At 57.9% G+C, this 20,382-nt stretch overlaps 6 protein-coding genes across 6 annotated transcripts; 3 read left to right on the forward strand and 3 right to left on the reverse strand.

Annotated features, from left to right (window-relative positions):
- Nucleotides 1-834: 834 nt before the first annotated feature.
- On the forward strand, nucleotides 835-3,183 carry EX895_005057 (uncharacterized protein; the record flags this gene model as incomplete). The annotated part of the gene is made up of 1 exon (XM_029885651.1): nucleotides 835-3,183. The coding sequence occupies one exon, from the start codon at nucleotides 835-837 to the stop codon at nucleotides 3,181-3,183; it is 2,349 nt and encodes a 782-aa protein (XP_029738217.1).
- A 190-nt stretch (nucleotides 3,184-3,373) lies between these two features.
- On the reverse strand, nucleotides 3,374-4,333 carry EX895_005058 (uncharacterized protein; the record flags this gene model as incomplete). Its single annotated transcript, XM_029885652.1, has 1 exon — nucleotides 3,374-4,333. One exon carries the CDS (start codon nucleotides 4,331-4,333, stop codon nucleotides 3,374-3,376), a length of 960 nt encoding a protein of 319 aa, XP_029738218.1.
- A 3,580-nt stretch (nucleotides 4,334-7,913) lies between these two features.
- EX895_005059 (uncharacterized protein) lies at nucleotides 7,914-9,602 on the forward strand (the record flags this gene model as incomplete). The annotated part of the gene is made up of 1 exon (XM_029885653.1): nucleotides 7,914-9,602. One exon carries the CDS (start codon nucleotides 7,914-7,916, stop codon nucleotides 9,600-9,602), a length of 1,689 nt encoding a protein of 562 aa, XP_029738219.1.
- A 774-nt stretch (nucleotides 9,603-10,376) lies between these two features.
- Nucleotides 10,377-12,101, forward strand: EX895_005060 (uncharacterized protein; the record flags this gene model as incomplete). The annotated part of the gene is made up of 1 exon (XM_029885654.1): nucleotides 10,377-12,101. The coding sequence occupies one exon, from the start codon at nucleotides 10,377-10,379 to the stop codon at nucleotides 12,099-12,101; it is 1,725 nt and encodes a 574-aa protein (XP_029738220.1).
- A 297-nt stretch (nucleotides 12,102-12,398) lies between these two features.
- Nucleotides 12,399-15,611, reverse strand: EX895_005061 (uncharacterized protein; the record flags this gene model as incomplete). The annotated part of the gene is made up of 1 exon (XM_029885655.1): nucleotides 12,399-15,611. The coding sequence occupies one exon, from the start codon at nucleotides 15,609-15,611 to the stop codon at nucleotides 12,399-12,401; it is 3,213 nt and encodes a 1,070-aa protein (XP_029738221.1).
- A 1,818-nt stretch (nucleotides 15,612-17,429) lies between these two features.
- EX895_005062 (uncharacterized protein) lies at nucleotides 17,430-19,496 on the reverse strand (the record flags this gene model as incomplete). Its single annotated transcript, XM_029885656.1, has 1 exon — nucleotides 17,430-19,496. One exon carries the CDS (start codon nucleotides 19,494-19,496, stop codon nucleotides 17,430-17,432), a length of 2,067 nt encoding a protein of 688 aa, XP_029738222.1.
- Nucleotides 19,497-20,382: the final 886 nt, after the last annotated feature.

Raw genomic sequence — 20,382 nt, forward strand, 5'->3', positions numbered from 1 at the left:
GTGGCAAAGGTGGTTGTGGTTGAACGAGAAACATTGCCAAGCGATTCGGTGTGCGAAGGGAGTCAGCGTCGTCTGTGCGAGGGTTCAAGGGACGGGACAGCGAGAGGGTTCAGGGTCTCAATCAGCTGCTTGTCGAACTCCGTCACTCGGCATGAGCCAATCCACATGTCAAGAAAAGGAAAAAAGGAAATAGGAATCAGAAAAACAGAAAAAAGGTCCAAAAAAAGTGACATTTAATTCACCTGAAAAGTTTAACACGGTATAAGCTGAGAAAATCGCCATCAGCTCGACGTACAGTACAGGATCCTTTCCTGACCCGTTGCCAGTTCTGAAAGCCGTCCGAGTGAACAAGCAAGCAAGATCGAATCCTATCCCGGCGGCACCGGTCGAACCGGAATGCGGACACCGACCCAGAGTGACCAGCGACAAACACCGAGCAACACCGCGAGGCGAGCCACCTTGCTAGCCGAGCCAATGCAAAGCAGAGAGAATTGCGAGTGACCCAAAATTGACCGTTTGTGGCACTGTTGGAGAGGCACAGAACCCATGACAGTACCGTGCGCTGCTGTCGGGGTTCGGAGATCTTTCTTCTCCCCACCCCCGCACTGTCGACATGACCTGCTCCTGTCTCGGTCAGTTCGCCATCGAGAACGACTCGCTAATGCAGCTCCATCCGCAAATGCGGGGTCACCACATCCTTGTCAAGCTTCAGTGTGGTTCTTCTTGCCTCGTCCCCCATACTGAGAGTCAGAGCAAAGATATATAAGTGGGTCGTACGGCTTTGCTACGAGTGCTCACATTCAAACCCCTACCACTCGGAGCTTCTCTGCAAGAATGTGGGTCCGTCTCGCCTCCGTTGTGGCACTCCTGCCAGGCCTTTCGCTTGCCTTCCCCAGCTCGAGAGACTTTGACCTCGAGTCGTCGACTCTCTTTACTCGCGACTACATCCAGCCGGACGTAGACAACAGCCAACCGTACGCGTTCACGCCCAGCCCGGCACCCGACGCAGCACGATGGCCCGAGGGTCTCCACTTTGCTGTCGACTACTACCCTGCGCAGTGGCCCGACTTCTTGTGGGCGGACGATGCGGCAAAGATGGCCAATGCCACGCTGTCGTATGCGCGCATCAGCGAGTTTGACTGGGCCATTCTCGAGCCGACAGATGGCAACTACGACTGGACGCTGCTCGACCGCTCGATTGATGCTCTGTACAGTCAGGGTGTCAAGGTGATTCTGGGCACGCCGACTGCGACGCCACCCATATGGGCGGTCAAAAAGTACGATATCCTCGGCGCCGACGCCCAGGGTCGCGAACGCAGATTCGGCTCGAGACGTCACTACTCGTTCTCCTCGCCGGACTACCGCATGCTCTCGAAGCGCTTTGTGAAGGCCATGGCCAAGCGATATGGTCAGCATCCGGCAGTGGCGGGCTGGCAGATCGACAACGAGCTCGGCTGCCACGGCACCGTGCGCACGTACGACGCCAATGCGCGCACCCGCTGGCAGCAGTGGCTCAGCGACAAGTACAACCATAACATCACGCTCTACAACCAGATGCAGGGCCGCGTCTTCTGGTCCTCGACCTACCAGTCGTTCGACCAGATCGACGTGCCCATGCTCGAAGTTACCGAAAGCAGCCCCGCAGGTCGTCTGGATTTCTACCACTTCTCGTCCGACATGACCATCGAGTACGCCAAGGACCAGGTCGACGCCATTCGCGCGCACTCGCACAAGGCCATCACCACCAACTTCATGGGCGGCTTCCTCGACTTTGATCACTTCAAGCTGGCCAGAGAGACAGGAATCGATCTGGCCACGTGGGATTCATACCCCTTGGGCAACACGGAGCAGTTTTCCTGGATCTCGGATGCGGACAAGATCAAGTACGGCAGGACGGGCACGCCCGATTTCCAGGCACTGCATCACGATCTGTACCGCGGCGTTGCTGGTGCTGCGTACAACAAGACGGCCGGGCCGTTTGGGATTATGGAGCAACAGCCAGGCCCGGTCAACTGGGCGCCGTACAACCCGTCTCCGAAGCTCGGCATGGTACGACTCTGGCAGCACGAGACGTTTGCGCACGGAGGCAGCATGTCGAACATCTTCCGATGGCGCGAGGTGCCCTTTGCACAGGAGCAGATGCATGCCGCCATGCTTCGACGCGACAACGTGCCCGACCATGCCTACCTCGAGCAGCAGCAGATTGTGCACGACGACCTGCCCAAGATGTCCGGCCTCTTCCGATCCGAACAGGGCAAGCGCGATGTGGCGAGCAGTGCGCCCGTGCAGACAAAGACGGAAGGCCAGGCCGACGTGGCGCTTGTGTTCGACTACGCAGCGCAGTGGCTGATGGAGGCCGAACCGCAATCCGGGTCGTGGGATGTCGATTCGGAAGGCTTCCAGGATGCGTCGATGCAGTACCTTCCACTCGTGCTCAATTGGTACACGGCGCTGCGCAGACTCGGGCTCAACATCGACATTGTCGGCCCCTCGACGCCTCTGGACGGCTACAAGATGCTCGTCGTCCCCAGCATGCCGCTGATCAGCAACGAGTTTGTCCACACCTGGTCGCGCTTCCGCGGGCTTACGGTCTTTGGCCCGCGCACCGCGTCCAAGGTGGCGACGCTGGCGATCCCGGACGGCCTGCCGCCGAGCAACGGGCCGGTACGCGACGTGCTGCCGATGAAAGTCGTGCGTGTCGAAACGATCAAGCAAGGCTTCGGCGACAAGATCGCGTACAAGGGTCAGCAGTACAACGTCTCGGGCTGGGTCGAGTGGATCGAGTGCCAGCGCGACGACAAGAACGCCTCGATCCCGCTCGCCCAATCCGCCACCTACTCCGGATACCGCGACGGCGCCCCTGCCACATGCGGGAACAAGCTTGGCGACAAGGAGACTCACTACGTCTCGGCGTATACCCCCGTCGAATTCCTCGTCTCGTACCTCGCCGACTTGGCAGGCAACGCTGGTGTGCAAAACATCTTCGGCCAGACGCCAAACGCCAACGAAACGGATCTGGGCACTGACCTGCGTTTTAGAAGGAACGGCAACGCGCTCTGGGCTTTCAACTACGGTCCTGACCAGCTGGATCTGCCTGCTGCTCCTCAGGGTGCCAAGCTGCTGGTGGGTGGAGAGGGAGGCAAGATCGGCCCGACTGGTGTTGCCGTCTGGAGTCTCGAGTAGATGCCTCAGTACACGCGAAAAAAAAAACTCCGCAACTTGGACAGCACCTTTCCGATCAGGTACTACAATCACAGTCACAGCAGATCTGTTTCGCACCCAAACTGCCCTGCGTCTGCAAGAAGCGAATTTCTGATTGAGAGTGAGCCGACAGCGACTCTTTTCAAGTGGGTTGTAAAGCTAAACGAGACGTTCAGACTCGACGGAAGATAAACAGATCCGTGCGGTAAGGATACTCCCAGACGCCATTCTCCTTGTCGATCCATTTCCTGCCCAGCTTCTCGTCAGGCGTATTGTTGAGCAGATCCGTCATGCCATTGACCAGCTTGTCCCTCTTGTCCTGGGGCAGGACCGAGATGTAGGATTTGGACAATGCGCGGTCAATGACGCCCTGCAGCGTGGTAGGGATGGTGCGGTGGTAGTGCCTCGGTTCTTCGGCCTTAAAGAGGCTGGCAAACGTGGGCGTTTCATACATGGCACGCCAGTACATGTGCCTGTACTGGGGGGTGTTGTCTTCGTACTCTTCGTACAGGTCGCGGATCTGGGCGACCCAGGGAGCAGCCTCGCGGTCTTCGAGGTTCCAGATGAGAGCGAGGATGCCGTTGGGACGCAGGGCTTGGGCAACCTGCTTGAGAGCAGCGTCCCAGTCCTGACACCAGTGCCAGGCCTGTGCGACTACGACCGCGTCGTTGCCAGATCCGGCTTGGAACGACTCGAAGGCGCCGTCGTCGATCGTGATGCTGGTGGAAGGAGAGAGCAGGCCTTGCTGCTGCATCTGCTGTTTGAGCGACTGCGGTCCCGAAGCGATTGCCGACTCAAAGTGCGAGCGCATGCCTGCGGACGGCTCGATGGCGGCCAGCGACGCGACACCAGGAGGAGGTGTGCCGTCCTCGCTAGCCGACGTGGCCGCTGCCAGCAACATGCGTGTAGCAATGCCCGTGCCCGCACCGAGCTCGACAATGCGCAGCGGCGAGGGTGACTCGGCGTTGACTGCTTCCGCAACAATGGTAGAAATGGCAGCGGGTGGGTACGAGGGACGTGCACGGTCATAGAGGCCCGATCCACCGGCAGCGTCGAATCCACTGCGTGCGACCTTATTCATCACGGATCCAGCGCGCGTAGAGGCAGCCTGTTGGGGAGCAACGGTCGTCATTGTGGCGGTGCGTTGTAGAGAATTGGTGAGCGGTGAGGGCAAAGTCGAGAATAGCTTGAAAGTGGTTCGCAGAGTTGCTTTCGTCGTCGCCGTCGTCGTCATATGCTTCTTGTGTCGAGAAGGCAAAGGCGAAGATTGTATATATGGGAGGACAGGCTGGTGCTGGTAGCGGAAAAGGCGGTCGTTGGAGAAGCTGACCGACGGAAATGGTTCGAGCGAGGAATGATGAGCAGGCGATAGATGGGAATATGGCGGTAATGCCAACAGAAACAAGACTTGAACTGGACAAGGGTCTCGAGACAATGGCCGCCGGTCAATTGTAACAGTGTTGGGGTGGGGAGACCACGCTGAAGAGCGCGCGAGTGTGGGGTAAATTCAGCTGGAAAACGTCCGTCAAAAGCGCACGCCGGGCGATGCGGGTTTCAGGGCGAATGAACAGAATGTTAGGCTGATCAAAGTCACATTTTGCAACGAATCCAAGCAAGGCTAGGTAGGGTCTACAACGGAGCTCGATGACGTAGCAAGTCGCAGACATATACCACAGCTGCGTCACTGAATGCTATTCTTATCACTCACATGCCAAGCTGTCACACACATGGTCCTGTGCTGTGTCTGGACCGATCTCGTCCTCCGTCTCCTGTCAAAGCGAGATGCGTTCCTGTACAACGTGATTGCGCAGTCAACTCGCCCTTGTGTTCGTTTGTGCTCGTGACCCAAATAGGTTCACACCGGAGCGTCCTGACATGTTCCCTTGCTTTCCCCTCAATCACCATCACCCTGCTAAAGCCCTCAACGTCTGCTCTGATCTCCTTCATCACCCAACCCAGCGAGCACAAGATCCTCACAAGCAACCTGCGCGCAACTCAAGATGCCGTCTGTACACCTCAACCACAGCATGCACCAGTACACGCTCATCCCCAAGGTGCTCTACCTACGAAGGTGGGGAAAGAGGTTCAGCCTCGCCTTCGGTCCCAACGGAAAGGTCAGCGTTGACCCTTGAATGCGACAGACGCTTGCACAAAACACGTCGCAAGCCAGCCATCGTACCTCTGTTGGGTACACCGCAAAGTTCGGTTCTTGGCGGCTTCATTCCATGTAGCCGTTTGCACTTTTTCTTGATACCCTCCGTCTTGCGTCCGTCGAATGTGATCGTATGGTCTTGCCTTGGTCCCTGGAATGAAGATTGTCCACACTTGCGAAACAGCCGTGTGGTGTGTGTACCGCCGTGTGTGTGAACACTTGTCAAGGCTGTACAGGTTTTGGCGAAGCAGTACGAATCGAGGCGATCCTGTTGCACAACCGCCATTGACCTCAATATCGATTGAGCGTGTGAGAGTTCGAAGCTCGACGGAGCTGATCAGCATCGGTGTCCACGAACGATGGTGTGTGGGGTTGTTGTGACATGGCTGTCCGCATCGAGCTCAATCATGGTTACTGCGCTCGTTGTCCATCTCGACGCTTTCCCGACGACGACGTTCTCTTGCACTTTTCTTCAAAGGGAGTAGCAGTGCGATGCGGTTTGCTAATCGTGACCAGATTTGCATGTCATCGGGGGTGGGGTGGGTGTACGCTGTTTTCGTTGACACTGGCTAGTCAGCCAGCAAAGTCTTTCCACGTGGATCCTCGAGGTATCACCTGACGCAAGACGTGAAAGGCAGAAGCTGGACCTAGTAGGGGCGTAGAAGAGCGTGGGTTCTCCTGCGCGAGCATTGCCTGCCCGCTATGGGGTTTTGCATGGGGTCCCGTGGGGTCCCGAAACAGGATCGCCGAGCGACACTTTGTTATTCGGCCATGTCCACGCGAGCAAGCCGAAAGTTGGAAGCCAGCTAGACGAACATTCTATCACACACGACGCCGTTCGCACGACTACAAGGAGGACAGACCCCGCAGACAGCACAAAACAGATTTGCGAAACTCGATCAAAAAAGAAAGCCGTGCTGCGGGCAATATTCAACGGCCAAGGGGCACGGGAGTGTGCTTTTGCAGATGCCGAGCAAAGCTGAGAAAGCCGAAGCAAGTACGGAGATCGACGAGGGCATGAAACGTCGGACTGGAAACAGAGAAGCAATCCTGCGGCAAGAGAAGGAGAAAACCAAGATTGCCGGTCAAGCAGAAGCCTGCAAACTGCAACTTGCCCAATCGGAAAAGCCCAAGAGATTGCCGGTGATCCGCTCCAAGCCGTTAAGCTGCACCGCCAGGTCACGGTTGTGCTCGCCACGTGACGACGTTTTCGAGCAAGCATTCCAATGGATCGTGTCAAGGATCTTGTGCGAAGGGGACTAGCAAGTGGGGCACCAAACAGGACCATCGCAGAAGTGGCGCACATGTAGGCTTTGACGGCACAGCGGAGAATTCGACGGCGGGCAGTCTGCGTAGAAGAGACAAAATGGCCCGATAGAAGCTCGCTCGCCACTACCAACAGCAAGCCCGCTTGTTTCAGACTCCGCAGCCGATGCATCCATTGTCCGCTCTTGGCGCCGAGAACCACACAGCAGGACGAGAAATGCGAAGCTCCGCACATCTTGGTCAAGAAGACCGAGTGGCAACACATTGCCTTTGCGCGCGTATCGACAGGGTTGGGGAGCAAGAACCACATGGAGGCATCTTGCGCTAACGCAGAACACGAGGGCAAGAAGCTTCCAAAGAAAGCCGACCAGTCAGGGCAAACGAAGCTCGGCTGGAGAAACACAGTTGAGAACCAGCGTTCTTGATCGGGTTTGAGCTCTCAACTACGCCTACCTTGACCCATCCAACCATGAGAAGTGGTAGGCAAGTACGAGTTTGAGTCTGCACCTCGTTAAACCACGTTGCTCGACCAGCGTAGATACGCCAACAGCTTCGGTCGAGATGAGCACCATGTCGAAGAGGATGAGGGTCGTTTCGTCTCGTTGAGAATGCGGTTGCTCGCTGCGTTGATTCGCGTCCTTTTTCGGGCAGCCGAACGTCGCTTAGCCACTCTCTCTCCCCGCGCTGCTTGTCTGCCTTGAAAGCTGTGCGCAGTGGTGAGACCTGCTTGTTCACAGAGATTCCCGAGGGCGGACCTTGAAAGAGCCAGCTGCTGTTGTGCGGGGTGCTTTCTCTTTGCGGTGTCGTCCTGCGCCATCCACCTCAGACACGTTCGATTCCTTCAACCCATTGTGCGCTCTCGGAGATCTCGTTGGTACAGCAGCCCATCCGTCCTCTCGTGTGATCCCCTTAGTTTCCAAGTCTCACTTCGCAACGCAACTGCGCACCCAAACACGCTCATGCACCCCAGGATGCAGTGCGACATCCACCTTGCCTTCATCTCCACGTCGCAGCTCAACCCCACAATTGGCCTTGGCTGTGACGACATGCCTTGCTTGCTCCTTGATCGCACACAACTCTGTCGAACGACACTGGCGAGGCATATATACCGGGTGCCAGTCGATCCAAGCTTCCTCCCGTCCCTTGTTCTGCTCAGCGTCTTACTACCCATTCTCCACTCGGTCACCGATCGCCTTCACTTGATCTCGACGCAAGAAAGGGGCAGTCATCACCACCACGTCGCCTCGTCGCTAGCTCAGCCGTTCCTCTCCCCCGGCACACCTCATTCGCCATTATGCACACTGCCGCTTCCAACTCGTCCAACGAGGATATGTTCAAAAATGAAAAGAACGACCTCAAGGTCGTCCACGCCGGCGAGGTCGACATCAACCAAGTCCAGGGCTACGATGCTCCCAAACCTTCCAAGATGACTCGCCGTGCCCAGGTGCTCGCCCTCGCCATCTGCACCGGTGGATTCCTCTTCGGCTATGACATCGGAGTCATCAGCGGATGCTTTATCATGAAGCCCTTCGTCCTCGCCATGGGCGACCCTTCCATGTGCGGTCCTGAAGGCTGTTCGCTTCCTGAAGCGCGCACCTCGCTCATCAACTCGTCCCTCTCCATCGGTACCTTTGTCGGCGCGCTTCTTCAGGCACCTGTCTCTGACTTTTTCGGTCGTAAACCCTCGATGATCACCTGGGCCACCGCTTTCACCGTCGGCGCCATCATCCAGACGGCGACCATCAATTCGTGGCACCAATTCTGCGTCGGCCGTGCCTTTGCCGGTCTTGGTGTCGGTGCGCTTTCCGGTCTCTGCCCGCTCTACCTCGGTGAAACTGCCCCCAAGCATGTCCGCGGTGCCATGGTCACCTGCTACCAGCTTCTCATCATCTTTGGCATCTTTATTTCGTACGGCATCTCCTGGGCGACGCAAAACTTCAAAACCTCGGACGCGGCATGGAAGATCCCGGTGGGCTTGCAGCTGCTTTGGGGTGTAGTCATGCTTTCGCTCATGCTGCTGCTGCCCGAGTCGCCACGATACCTCCTCAAGATCGGCCAGGTCGAGCGTGCTCGTGAGATCATGGCCAAGACGCGCGACATCGAGTTGAAGGAGGTCCACGGCGCGCTGCGCGGCGACAAGTGGATGGAGGCCGAGCTGCTCGAGATGAAGCAGGGCATTGACGAAGAGACCGCTGCCTTTGCTGGTCACAGCTACCTCGGCTCGTACCTCGTCTGCTTCTCGACAAAGAACCAGATGTGGAAGCGAACCGTCAACGGCATGATGCTCCAGACCTTGCAACAGCTCAACGGACAGAACTTTTACTACTACTACCTGCCTCTTCTCAGCTCCACCCTTGCCCTGCCGCTCGATCCGTTCCAGATCCAGTTCATCCTCGGCTCTGCCTCGCTGCTGGCTACCGTTCCGGCGCTCATTGCGATCGAGAGGTTCGGACGCAGATCGCTGCTCCTTTACGGTGCGCTCTTCGAAGCCGCCTGCTCGTTTATCGTGGCTCTTGTCGGCCACTACCGCACTGCACCCAAGAACACCCCTCCCGAACTCATCACCCACTCGCAGCATCAAGCCGGTATTGTCTTCATCACGTTTGCCATCATGCATCTGCTTGCATTCAGCATGACTTGGGGACCGACTCCCTGGACGTTCTTGGCCGAGAACTTCAACGCCCCCACCCGAGCCAAAGCTATTTCGCTAGGCAGCGCAAGTAACTGGGCCTTCAACTTCCTACTCAGCTTTTTCAGTAACAAGGTGGCGAATCATTACGGCCCTTTGATTATGGCCATTTTCGGTAGCATCCTGGTGTTCGCATGGGCCTATGTATGGTTGATGATCCCCGAGGTCAAGGGCCTGGCGTTGGAGGACGTCGAACTGATGTACTCCGAGCACATCAAGCCCTGGAAGTCGGGCGCTTGGGTCAAGGAGCGTGGTCTCGACAAGTCGATCGAGGATCGTGCGGTCGAGGCTTGAACGCCGCCTACTTGCCCGCCGCCATACTTGTACTTTTGTTTCCATCATCGCAAGTCCTAGCTGTGCTGCGTCATCATCGATACCATATCGCAATGTAGTTTCTACGCACCCGCGCGCGCATGTCTGCCAGTGAACGTTTGTCTTGAAAGCTGCGAGCTCATGTTGCTTGCTTGCGGTAGTTGTGTAACCCATTGCCGTAGTTGTGTACCCCAACTTCTGAAGGCGCCCGGCGTGGTTTTCCTAGCAAGAGGTGTTCGCCGGGAAGAGGAGGCTCTGTGCCTTGGCTAGTCGCTCCGCCCTGGTGTGCGCTGAAATCGCTAGAGGAGGGCCCCGATGACGGTTGGCAGAGAGGGCCGAGCAATCTCTCACTTGCGTCCACGCACGCACCAGAAACTTCGAAAGCTGGCCACGATCAGAGGACCGTACCCCGCGACCATCTTATTGCATACGAAGCTGAGTGGGGAGTCGATTCGCCAATTTGACGCTGATCCAAGGGCTGGCTTTCAGACTCCCGTGGACTATCTTGGTCTCCTACAGCAGCGATATAGGAGCTGTCGTCCAAGATGCGATCCTGCTCGAAATTCGGCCGATCTGCCCACTTAGTGATATGAGCTGGCTTGGACCGCTCGCCGTTGTTCATCTGCCATTGTGGTAGGGCCCCGACTTCATTTGCACAACGTGTGACCACAAAGCGCCAACACAGGGTTCAAAAGTGAGTGTGGCCACCGCCCTACCCTAATCGCTCCACCACCACGTCTCAAGAAGCATCTGCCAATGTCGGCCAACACTCGAGCAGCAAAGTCTCCATCGCCACACGTAGTTGTCGCCTATCGAGACGCCGATGACGACGAGCAACACGACGAACAGCGTTCGTCACTGCTGCCTTCCAGCGGCTCGTCTGCTACGGCACTACCCACAGTTCTATCGAAGCGGACAAGGTGTTGGAAGCGGCTGATTCTGTGCGTCTCTGTACTTGCCGTGTGCGTGGGCATATTCGAGACGGTGTACCAGGGAAAGGAGGCGGAATCCCTACAGGCGGCCAAAGCGAAGATTAGCCAGCTGGAGCAGCAACTGAGCACCAAGCTCAGGGGCGGCTTTGACAGGGTGATGGCGACGATCGCCCACCCTACTCCCGCAGTACCGCCAGCTGAGGCGGAGAGTAGCATCACCACATCCGGCGATGCAGCGCATCACAAAGATGCAGCGATCGAAGCAGTAAAGAGCAGCTCCGTCATCGTGCTGAAAACAGGTGCATCGGTCTCATTTGAACGGCTACCTGTCCAGCTCTTGCTCGCGCAGAGCGACATCCACCCGTCCATCCACCTTAGCGGCACACCGCACTACACCGGCCCCACGCTGCTCATCTACTCGGATGCCAGTACTCAACTTGGCACCTTCACGGTCCACGATGCGTTCGTCAACGTCTCCACCTACGCTCGGAACAGCAAAGAGTTCGGCCCGCGCTACACGGAGCTGCACAGCATGCTCGCCAGCAGCTTGGAGGAAGGGGGTGCGCGTGCCTCGGGGTTCACGCAAGGGTGGAACCTGGACAAGTGGAAGTTCCTCTACATGTGGCAGGACGCGTATCGGCGGCGGCCGGATGCTGAGTGGTACATTGGCTACGAAGCCGACACGTACGTGCTCTGGGACTCGCTGTTCCGCTTCCTCGCCGTGCAGGATCCGCAGAAGGAGCAGCTGTTCGGATGCGGATACGTGCTGATGACGAACCAGGAGACGTTCGCCAACGGCGGATGTCCGTACGTTGTCTCTGGTGCGCTGATGCGGAACACGTTTGGCAAAGACGCACATTTTGCCGAGAGATTCGATAGCGTCGTCGAGAGGAGCTGTTGCGGCGATGCAGAGCTGAGCATCGCTCTGCGCAAGTCGGCGACGGTGCCACTGCAGGGGCTGGCGGAGGCAGGCGCGCGGTTCCAGCGCGAACCGCCGCGCGAGATTCTGTACGACGAGGGCAACTGGTGCCAGCCCGTGTTTAGCTTCCACCACCTCTCGCCGGACCAGATCACCGAGCTCTCGCGCATCCAACGCCAGATCCGCCGCTCGAAACCGCCCAACTCGACCATCCTCTACTCGGACTGGTTCGACCACATTTCCCCACACGCCCTCCAGGCCGCCTTGCACTCCCTCGAACCGAGTTCCACCAACAGCAGTGGCGGCGGCGCAAGTGGGCTAGTAGACCTGAATCCCAGCAAGGCGAACTGGGAAGCGTTTGCACCTGGAGATCGCGGCGTTGAGGTTGGAAGCCAGACCAACGACGCTGCGCAGTGCAAGCACCAGTGCATTGACCGTCGGCAGTGTACGGCGTGGGTATGGAGCAAAGTGGGCAAAACGGATCCGGTCGGCAAGTGCCTTCTGATGCTCGATGTTGTGAGGATAGGCCATGCGTACGAGGGGAATGGGATGAGGACCAGCGGATGGGTCGCCAAGCACATTGTTGCCTTCAAGGCCGAGCACGAGTGCAAGGATCCGCCTTCTGCTTGATCTGCCGCCATCTGAACGTCTGTATGAAGGCTCTCAACTCACTGTCGTCATTCGTTTCCACAAGCTGTTGTGACTGTCGTTACCTTATCAAGCATCGAATCTATTTGCATCGCGATCATGAACAAAAAAGACCCGCGCGGCCCAACGCAAAGGAGCGAGACGGAGACGGAAGATCAGTCCATCATCAAACGCGACTGACCCGTCCAGCCTTCGCCACTTCTCCACTGCTCCTGGAGATCCGCGGGCGCCCTCTACGTAAAAATCCATCCTGCAAAGAAAAGCCGTGAGGTGGAACCATTAGATCATCAACAGGACTGTCGCGGTAGCAACAGCAATCAGCACCAACGCCGGCGCACTCGATCGCACCGACGACGCAGCGGCACTCGTAGCAATGCCCGGCGCGGTGATGCGCACAACGTCGCGGTTCTGGTAGTCGCGCTTGGCCGCATTCATGAGCATCAGGAACGCGAGCGACTCGGCCGACGTCTCTCCCTGACTCACAAACGACAGCACATCGACGACGGGATATCCGTCCCGGAACTGGCCGATCTGGTTGAGCGACGTGGCGAGCGAGGCGTAGACGGCATCGGCCTGCGAGACCCACTTGTTGTTGGCCGGCGACATGCTTGCCAGCCTGTACGTCGCATACGCGATGAGCGCTGTTCCTGCTGTGTCGTAGAAAGTCGACGTGTCGTTCATGTAGTTGTGGAAGAGCAACGCACGCTCGTCGAGCAGCGGCCACGCGGCATCGAGGATCTCCTGCATCCATTCGACGAGGTCCTCCTTCTGCTGCGTCATCTGCTGCGACGCCTGGCTCTGCTCAATGGTCGCTAGCGTCCTAGCCATGCCGGCAAGCACCCAGCCGTTGCCCGTTACCCACGCACCGCCATCGGTCCACGTCGAATTATTAGGCAACAGAATGTGTCCCCACAGGTTCTTCGACACGCCCGTAGTCAGCCGCATCGCATCGCGGTACAGCCGGATCTGGTCATACGCTGTCTGGAGCAACGTGTTGTTGCGCGTGATCAAGCCGTAGTACGAGAGGAACGGCGGCATCATGTATATGGCATCGCTCCATAGCGCCACGCTGGTGTAGCGATGGCTAATCGCACCCGAGCGCGCCTTGGGCGTACGGCGCATGACCATATCGAGCGTGCTGCGAGCAGCACTGCTGTAGAAACCTTGACCCATTACGCCCGTCTTGCGGTTAATTTCGCCGTCGAGCCAGGCAGCCAGCAACACCTCGGTTCCCGGCGAGGCCCCGTCGAGCGAGCTTCCCGAGCCGATCTGCTCGTCGCCCGTGATGCGGAAAGCGAGTCGACCGAGGCTGTCCTGACGGGATGCGGAGGCGTATGCCATGGTGACCACCTCGTTGGGTGGACCTGAGGCGGCGCGCTCCTCGCCCGGCTTGAACGGCGGGCCTCCACTCGAAGACGAAAAGACGGACCAGCCTGGGAAGTCGAGTTCGAGCAGCGCTGCCTGCGACACACCCTGCTCCCACGAAGAGCGTTGGCAGCCGAGCATGCCCATCTTGGCCATGTTGCTCATGGTACTGTTGATTGAGTTACCACGCTTCGACAAGGCGCTGGCGGATGCTGTTGGCGCAACGGTGGCAGCCATGAGTAGCGCTGTAGTTAGGACAGTCTTCGCTGTGCTAGTAGCGAGGCTGCGGTTGCGACGCTGCCGTACGACGGGCTTGCGAGCGCTCAACGTGGGCACTGCGGCTACATCAGCCTCGTCCGCATCGCGCAGCACGACGAGCGTGCCGTTGGAGCGGAAGGCACCGAGATCGCCTGTGGCCGACCAGTCCTCTTGCGAGTTGGTCTTGCCAGCGACAATGCTCCCGCGTACTTGGATCTCACCCATGGGGTCGCCGGCGTGGCCAGGTTGCCTGTCGCCAGCAATGGTGAAACCTGCATGCGTGGCGGTCTCGGACTGAACGAGCTTGACCTCGACAGACACCGAGGGCGGGCCGACATGGGCAGGCACTTGCATGCCCCCGGTCTCGTGGTTTGCAAACGCCTGCAGGTCGAAGGCGTGCGTAGCACTCACAGCTGCAGTGACCGCGGCGGCTTTGAGATCAGGAAGGTAGGTGTTGAGCACAGCGCAACCGAGATGCGAGCGCAGCGAGTCAAGTAGGGCTTGCGGTACTGTGTCGCCTCGCCCGAGGATGGTAAGGTTTCGGACGCCACTGGTACCGGTGAGCTGGCGAGCTTGATTGAACACGAAGCGATCCGCAAGACCGTTGCGCGAGAACGTGCCGTTGCGAAGGGAGAAAAGCTTGTTCTTGGTAGCCCACTTGACAAGCGGAGATCGGCGGGTGATGGTGGCAAGTGCGCAGGCGAGCGAAGATGCACCTTCTGCAGAGGCATAGACGAGGGTGGGTTTGGCTTGCGCAAAGGCGGTCGAGACGGCTGGCGTGGGATCTTCGTAGTTCGAAGTCAAGAGGTCGGCGGTGATCGAGGCACCAGTATACAGCGCCGTCAAGGCGAGGGCGAATCCAAACGGTGTGCGCGTGGCCATGAGCGTGGAAGCAGGTGTGTCGGCGGCTGCAGAGCTCTCGACAAAGAGGTGGTCTGCTGTGGTCGGAATCTTGTCGGCGGGGAAGCTGGCAAGCTGAGTGGTGACGCCAGCAACGAGGTTTGCATGCTGAACAGCAATCCACTGCGACGTGCTAGCCTGCCAGTAATACGATTGGATGTGATGGATCGTGTCGCGGTTGGTGTCCTCCGCGCTGAGAAGCGAGCCGCTGCTGCCTGCCTCGACGACGGCATCGTAGGCGTAGATGCGGAGACGATGCGTGCCGCCAAAGTGGGCGTCTGCGTGCTTCTTGACTTGATCAAGATCGGATGAGGGGACGATGATGAGCGAAGAAGGGTCGAGGATGGTGAGAGATAGGACGACGTCGATGCTCTTGGCGGTGGTGTAGACACCAATGACCGAGCGAGCTCCACCGTGGGTGACCGCGCTCGGCAAATCGGTGGCCGCTTTGTTCTGAAGATGTTCTGGCGAGAGCACTAGCGTGTGGAAGCGCGAGCTGACCGAAGTGTGCGAGTTGGCTAGTAGAGCGACGAGGCTCTCGTAAGAGTCAGACTCGGATACCACGGCAAAGACAGTTTGCGGTAGAGGAGCAGACGAGAGCTTGATGAAGCCGGTCGCAAAGGCCGTGGCATCGTCAGCCACGTCTTGGTTCGACTTTGTCTGGGCGTAGACGGATCTGTTGTGGGTGCGCTCGGAGCCGTTTGCGCCGTGCTTGATGAGGTCGGCGACATCGTTGACCTCTTTGCGCGGTGTCAAGGCGAGATCGAAGCCGGCAGGTGAGTTGGCGTTGCGGTAGATGGCCGACTCGCCAGGCTGACGGGTCTGGGAGACGTCAGCCTGGCGGGTGAGGATAAGCGGGTGGATGAGAGGCTGGTAGGAACGGGAGATGTAGATGGAAGCAGCGAGTGCAGCTACGAGCAGGAGCACGAGCAGGAGCGAGGTGTCGTCGATGACCAACGAGAGCACCATCTTGGGCGGCTACGGTCTGGTACTGCTGACGAAAGAGCCCGAAATTGAATGTGTTGACAGAGCTAGAGAAGGTATGGAGACGACATGAAGGTGCAAATCGAGATGTAGACCAAGATGAGGGTGAAGACGAAGGTGGTGGTGAGTAGGGAAGCAACGAGGATGGTAGGAACGAGGTGAAGATGCGACGAGCAGCCAAAACGACACCGAGGCAAGCAATCAGCAACGGGTTGGCCGATGTCAAGAAGAGGATCGCAACAATCAGTGAGTGGGCGAACAGGCGAGCAGGCTGAAGCGCTTCTTCACACTTTCTATTCGCATCTTATCGGCAACGGCAGGGCCGCCAAGAGACACGCCTCATTGACAAGCAGCTTCGATGTCATTCTTCGGAATCACACCGAGACGAGGCAAAGGCGAGGCGAGGCGAGTTACGAGACGGAAGGAATGGGAATTGCTCCGGCTGCTCGTGCTGCTACTGCTCAACAGCGAGCGCACATGGACGTTCGGCGTTGTCGCTATTTTAGCAGCAAAGCACTGAATTCAAAAAGTGGGCGGCACGGGCAGTCAGTCAGTCTGCACATTCTTATTCTGTTGACTGCGTGCGTCATGCATGATATTATATTATCTCGTCCTTTATTCTTGTTCTTTCTCCGCGAATGACAGGGCACTAGACCGCAGTGCTCAACTCTAAATCACCATGACGCAGACAATCTCTCTTTTTGCTTGCGCCCCACTTGAACCAACTCGGCTCGATGTCTGACATTTGGCACGTTTCATCATCAGTTCTGTACGCTCTCATGAGTTGTTGCAATGATAACGAACGATCGAGTTCGGCCATCTTCTTCAAGACAAAATGGAAACGACCACGTCGGGTGCATTCCATACCGGCGAACAAAAACGGAGAAGAGAGGTGTGCATGGCTTGGCCCGGGCTTGGATCCGAGCTGCAGGTTCACCCACAACCAAAAATGAGCGCTTTTTGTGAGACCTTCCTGATCAGGTTGGCGGCTGGCAGGCTGGCTGAAATTCCAAGCAACTTGGCCCGCAGCTTGGATAGGCAGCTCGACTTCAATTTCAAATGTCTTTTTTCGCCGGCCTGCTCGGCCTCTAAATTAGACCTTATGTTCACCAGGCCGAAGCGCTTCTCTCTCTATCACAAACCCGTTTCCTTTGTCTTTGACCGATCCGAAACGCATGGCTCGCACAAAGTTAGCAGGGTTCGATGCCGATGAGTCTGGGGACCATGTGATTCCACCGTCGCCAAAAGAAAGGCTGCTCTCCACCGGATTTGCTGTTCGAAGGCGGGGACAAAACCAAGGGTCGATGCGCAGAGAGAGAGAGAGGGAGCGGGAGCGAGCGCGACATTCTCGACATACTGCTACCGTGAGACGCGGACAATGCGCCAAGACCAAACAAAGCGCGACTCTCCACCCTGCCAAGACAAATCACAAAAGCAACAGGCAGCATCGATCGGTTCACTCTTCCTCCGGGATCTCGACGCTGCGGCCTTTGCGATCTTCCAAGCGCCAAGCATAGTTTGGCCCTGGCAGCACAGCTTTGCCTGGACATCCGGTCAAGCTGGCAAAGCTTGGCACTGCAAAGTATTCCTCACCTCTTTCCTCACATGAATCAAGAGATCGACCACGGAATCGTTCGATCCGATTTGATCCCCATCGGGTCAGCACCTCTGCTACCTCCTGATCCGCACTCGCTGCCATCCATCGTCGCAGTCACACACACCCTGCTGCCAGTCTTTGCAAAAAAGTACATTGTCTAACACTGCTCTTAACTACGACGTGATATTCTAAAGGGTTCTATTCTGCTAGAGCTTGGCACGCGGCAGATCCGAGTCAAAGTCGGTCGTCTCCAGGTCCTCAATATCGACGTTCCACTTGGCCGAGTTGATCGGCTCACGCAGCGCAAAGTCAAATAGTGCCTCGTACACGTTACCATCCGATCGACCCAGCGCCGAATTGAGCAGGTAATCTGGCACGGCGAATGCGTCGACGAGGGCCACCGCGTTGGGACGCAACTCGGCCATGATCTCCTGCACCTTGCTGCCCAGCAGATGGAACTGCTGGCCCGTGATGTAGCCCGAAGCGAGGAAGTCGGCGGATTCGGCCTCCATCGTGTGGCACGCCCACAGCAAAAAGATCTTTTGCACAATCTGGCGCAGCGCCGGCTGCGAGTTGAGCTTCTCGTCCTTGAGAATGGCCATGCCAAAGTTGCGCACCAGCAGGTACTGCGAGTGTGCCTTGGAGCAACGGAACAGCTCAACCAGCAGCGAGTTCCACGATCGCTTGAGGTCGTCGCGCAGGGCCAGCGTCTGCTCGGTCAGGTACGCGGCACGGTGGCCAAATGCACGCATAAAGAAGAGCGGGTCGTACAGATCGCCCGAGAACTGGATGCTGGCCTTTTCGCTCTTGTTGTCCAGGTAACGGATCATGTAGTCGGTCGTGATGTTCTTGTCCACCTTGCCGCGACCGCTCTTGATGGCACGCATCGTCTTGAACAGGTAGCGCGTGCACTGCTGCGAGAGCATGTACGAGTCGCCCTCCCACGTCGCGTTGGGCAGGTAGTTGGCGTAAAAGTCTGGCAAACCCGAAGCCATGCTGTAGCCGTGTCCACCGCATGCCTTGCGGCACACCTCGATGGCATCGCTGGCGTACAGCGTAGTCAACGACTTGAGACCTGAACTCGACGCGTGCGTGTCGGCGAGCAAGGACAGATCACCCGACTCGATGTTGGCCTGGTTTTGCTCGTACAGCTCAAACATGAAGCGCGACGTGTAGTGGAACGCAAACGCCTGTGCCAAGATAGGGAACAGGCGGATCTGCACCATCGTGTAGTCCAGCACCTGCGTCTCAAGCGGCTTGCCGTCCTGCCCAAACTTGGGCGCGTCGCGGTCGGCAAATTGTCTTCGCACCGCGCAGTATCGGATGGCCACGGTGACGGCACGCATCAGCACGGTCGAGGCATCGCGCACGATGTTGGCGCGCACCCAGGTAAGCGTGCCGTAGGCCAGCTTGGCGTTGGGTGGAGGCAGGTACTTGCCCGTCTCGGGCTCGACCTTGGAGAAACGCGCGAGCAGATTGAAATGCGGGATGCGAACGTGCTCGAACAGCATGAAGCCGTTGTCCGTCGTATTGTAGCCCGCCTTGGGACCAATGTCGCCGATGGTGCGGCCAGGAAGCATCTCGCGCGTCTTCACGTCACGGATGGGCACCACGAATGGGTGAGGGCCGTAGCTCTTGTTCTTGATGATGAGCTGAGCCATGACAACGGCGTGGTCGGCGGTTCTGCCCAAGCCGCCGATCCACCACTTGCTGGCAGTCAAGGTGGGGCTGTGAATCTCCCACTCTTGCGACTCTTCGACCCACGTTGCCGTAGTTTCGATCCCTTGGACGTTGGAGCCGTGTCCGAGCTCGGTCTGGGCGTAGCAGCCGATGATTTGGTATTTCGAAGCGGGCTCGTAGAACACCTTGCGCTGCTCATCGGAGCCTTGGTTGTAGAGGGTGGTCAAGAACATGCTCTTGTGAAGGCCCATGGGACCTGGCAGGTCAGCGAGCTTTTCAGCCATGGCGTTCTCGGTCTGGGACCAGTTGTGCTCTGCGGCGAGCTGGGCCAGACGCTTGTCTTTGAGCATGGCACGGCGGAACTTGTCGGCGCGGCCGTAGTAGTGGTCCGAGGTCTTGTCAAAAATGGGGTCGTTGCTGAGCAGGTTTACGAGACGCTCCTGGAGCTCGAGGAAGTCCTTGCCGTGGATGTACTCGGCCATGGCCTTGGAGTCGAAGGAGGCCTTGGAGCGTTCGTAGGCGAGCAGCTCGCTGCCGGGCACGCCGGCGGGCTTGAGCCCCTCTGGGAGCTGAATGTAACGAGGTGGCGCCATGACAAAGAGACAGAGACGGAAGAGAAGGAGGGAGACGAGGGGAAGAATGAGGATGCGGAGAGGAGAGGAGAAAGGTGGGGAAGGCAAGTAGGAGGTGTTGTAATATAGTTCGTTGCGCTGTCGGTGTGTGGGGAAGCAACAGAGTGACGACGATGAAGGAGCGACGAGGCAAGATGCTGAAATTGGGGACGGCAACCGCTCCAACCGGCAAGAACGGACGGAAGAAGCCAATGATTCGCAGCCGGACCAAGAAAACAGAGGAACTCACGGAAAGGGCAGCAGAGGCGTGGCGACGCAACGTTCGAACCAGAACCGAATTTCGAAGGCAAGAAGCAGCAGCACCGTCCGTCGGCCTGAAACCTAGCCGGTTACGGAAGAAACACCCTGAGAACTGCGCTTGGCTGTGTTTGGTCTGCTCTGCTCGATTCGTTATTCAACACAACATCTGTTGCCACATCGGAAGAGGAAGCACCTTTACTCGCGAGCAACTTCTTGTCTGGTCACACCCCGAGATTACGGTACCCCGCTACGCGCAGCCATGCCAAAGGGATTCAATCATTCTCTGGTCGCAAAGGCGAGGGGTGCATACTACAGACAGCTGGGGTAAACGTAGATCGACTCGGTGAGCGAAAAGACGAGGGCGCGCGCAGCTGTTGGTTCCCCCCGCACGGTGAGGTAAAGGTGTGGAGAGTGCGGATCAGCCAACAGGCTCGCACCGGTTACTGGATTGTGCAGCTGGCCGGATCGTGTGTGCCTGCAAAATTCGAAATCGGTCAGCGTCATCGACGAGTTGCCGGATTCGTCGGAGCTGCATTCGAGCCCGGCCCGCGTCTGAACCTTGCCTTCCTGTGTTAAGTTAGGTTATCCGTTCGTTTTGGAAGTGTTT

The sequence above is a fragment of the Sporisorium graminicola genome, chromosome SGRAM_5 (assembly GCF_005498985.1).
Source record: "Sporisorium graminicola strain CBS 10092 chromosome SGRAM_5, whole genome shotgun sequence".
Taxonomy (NCBI): Eukaryota; Fungi; Basidiomycota; class Ustilaginomycetes; order Ustilaginales; family Ustilaginaceae; genus Sporisorium; species Sporisorium graminicola.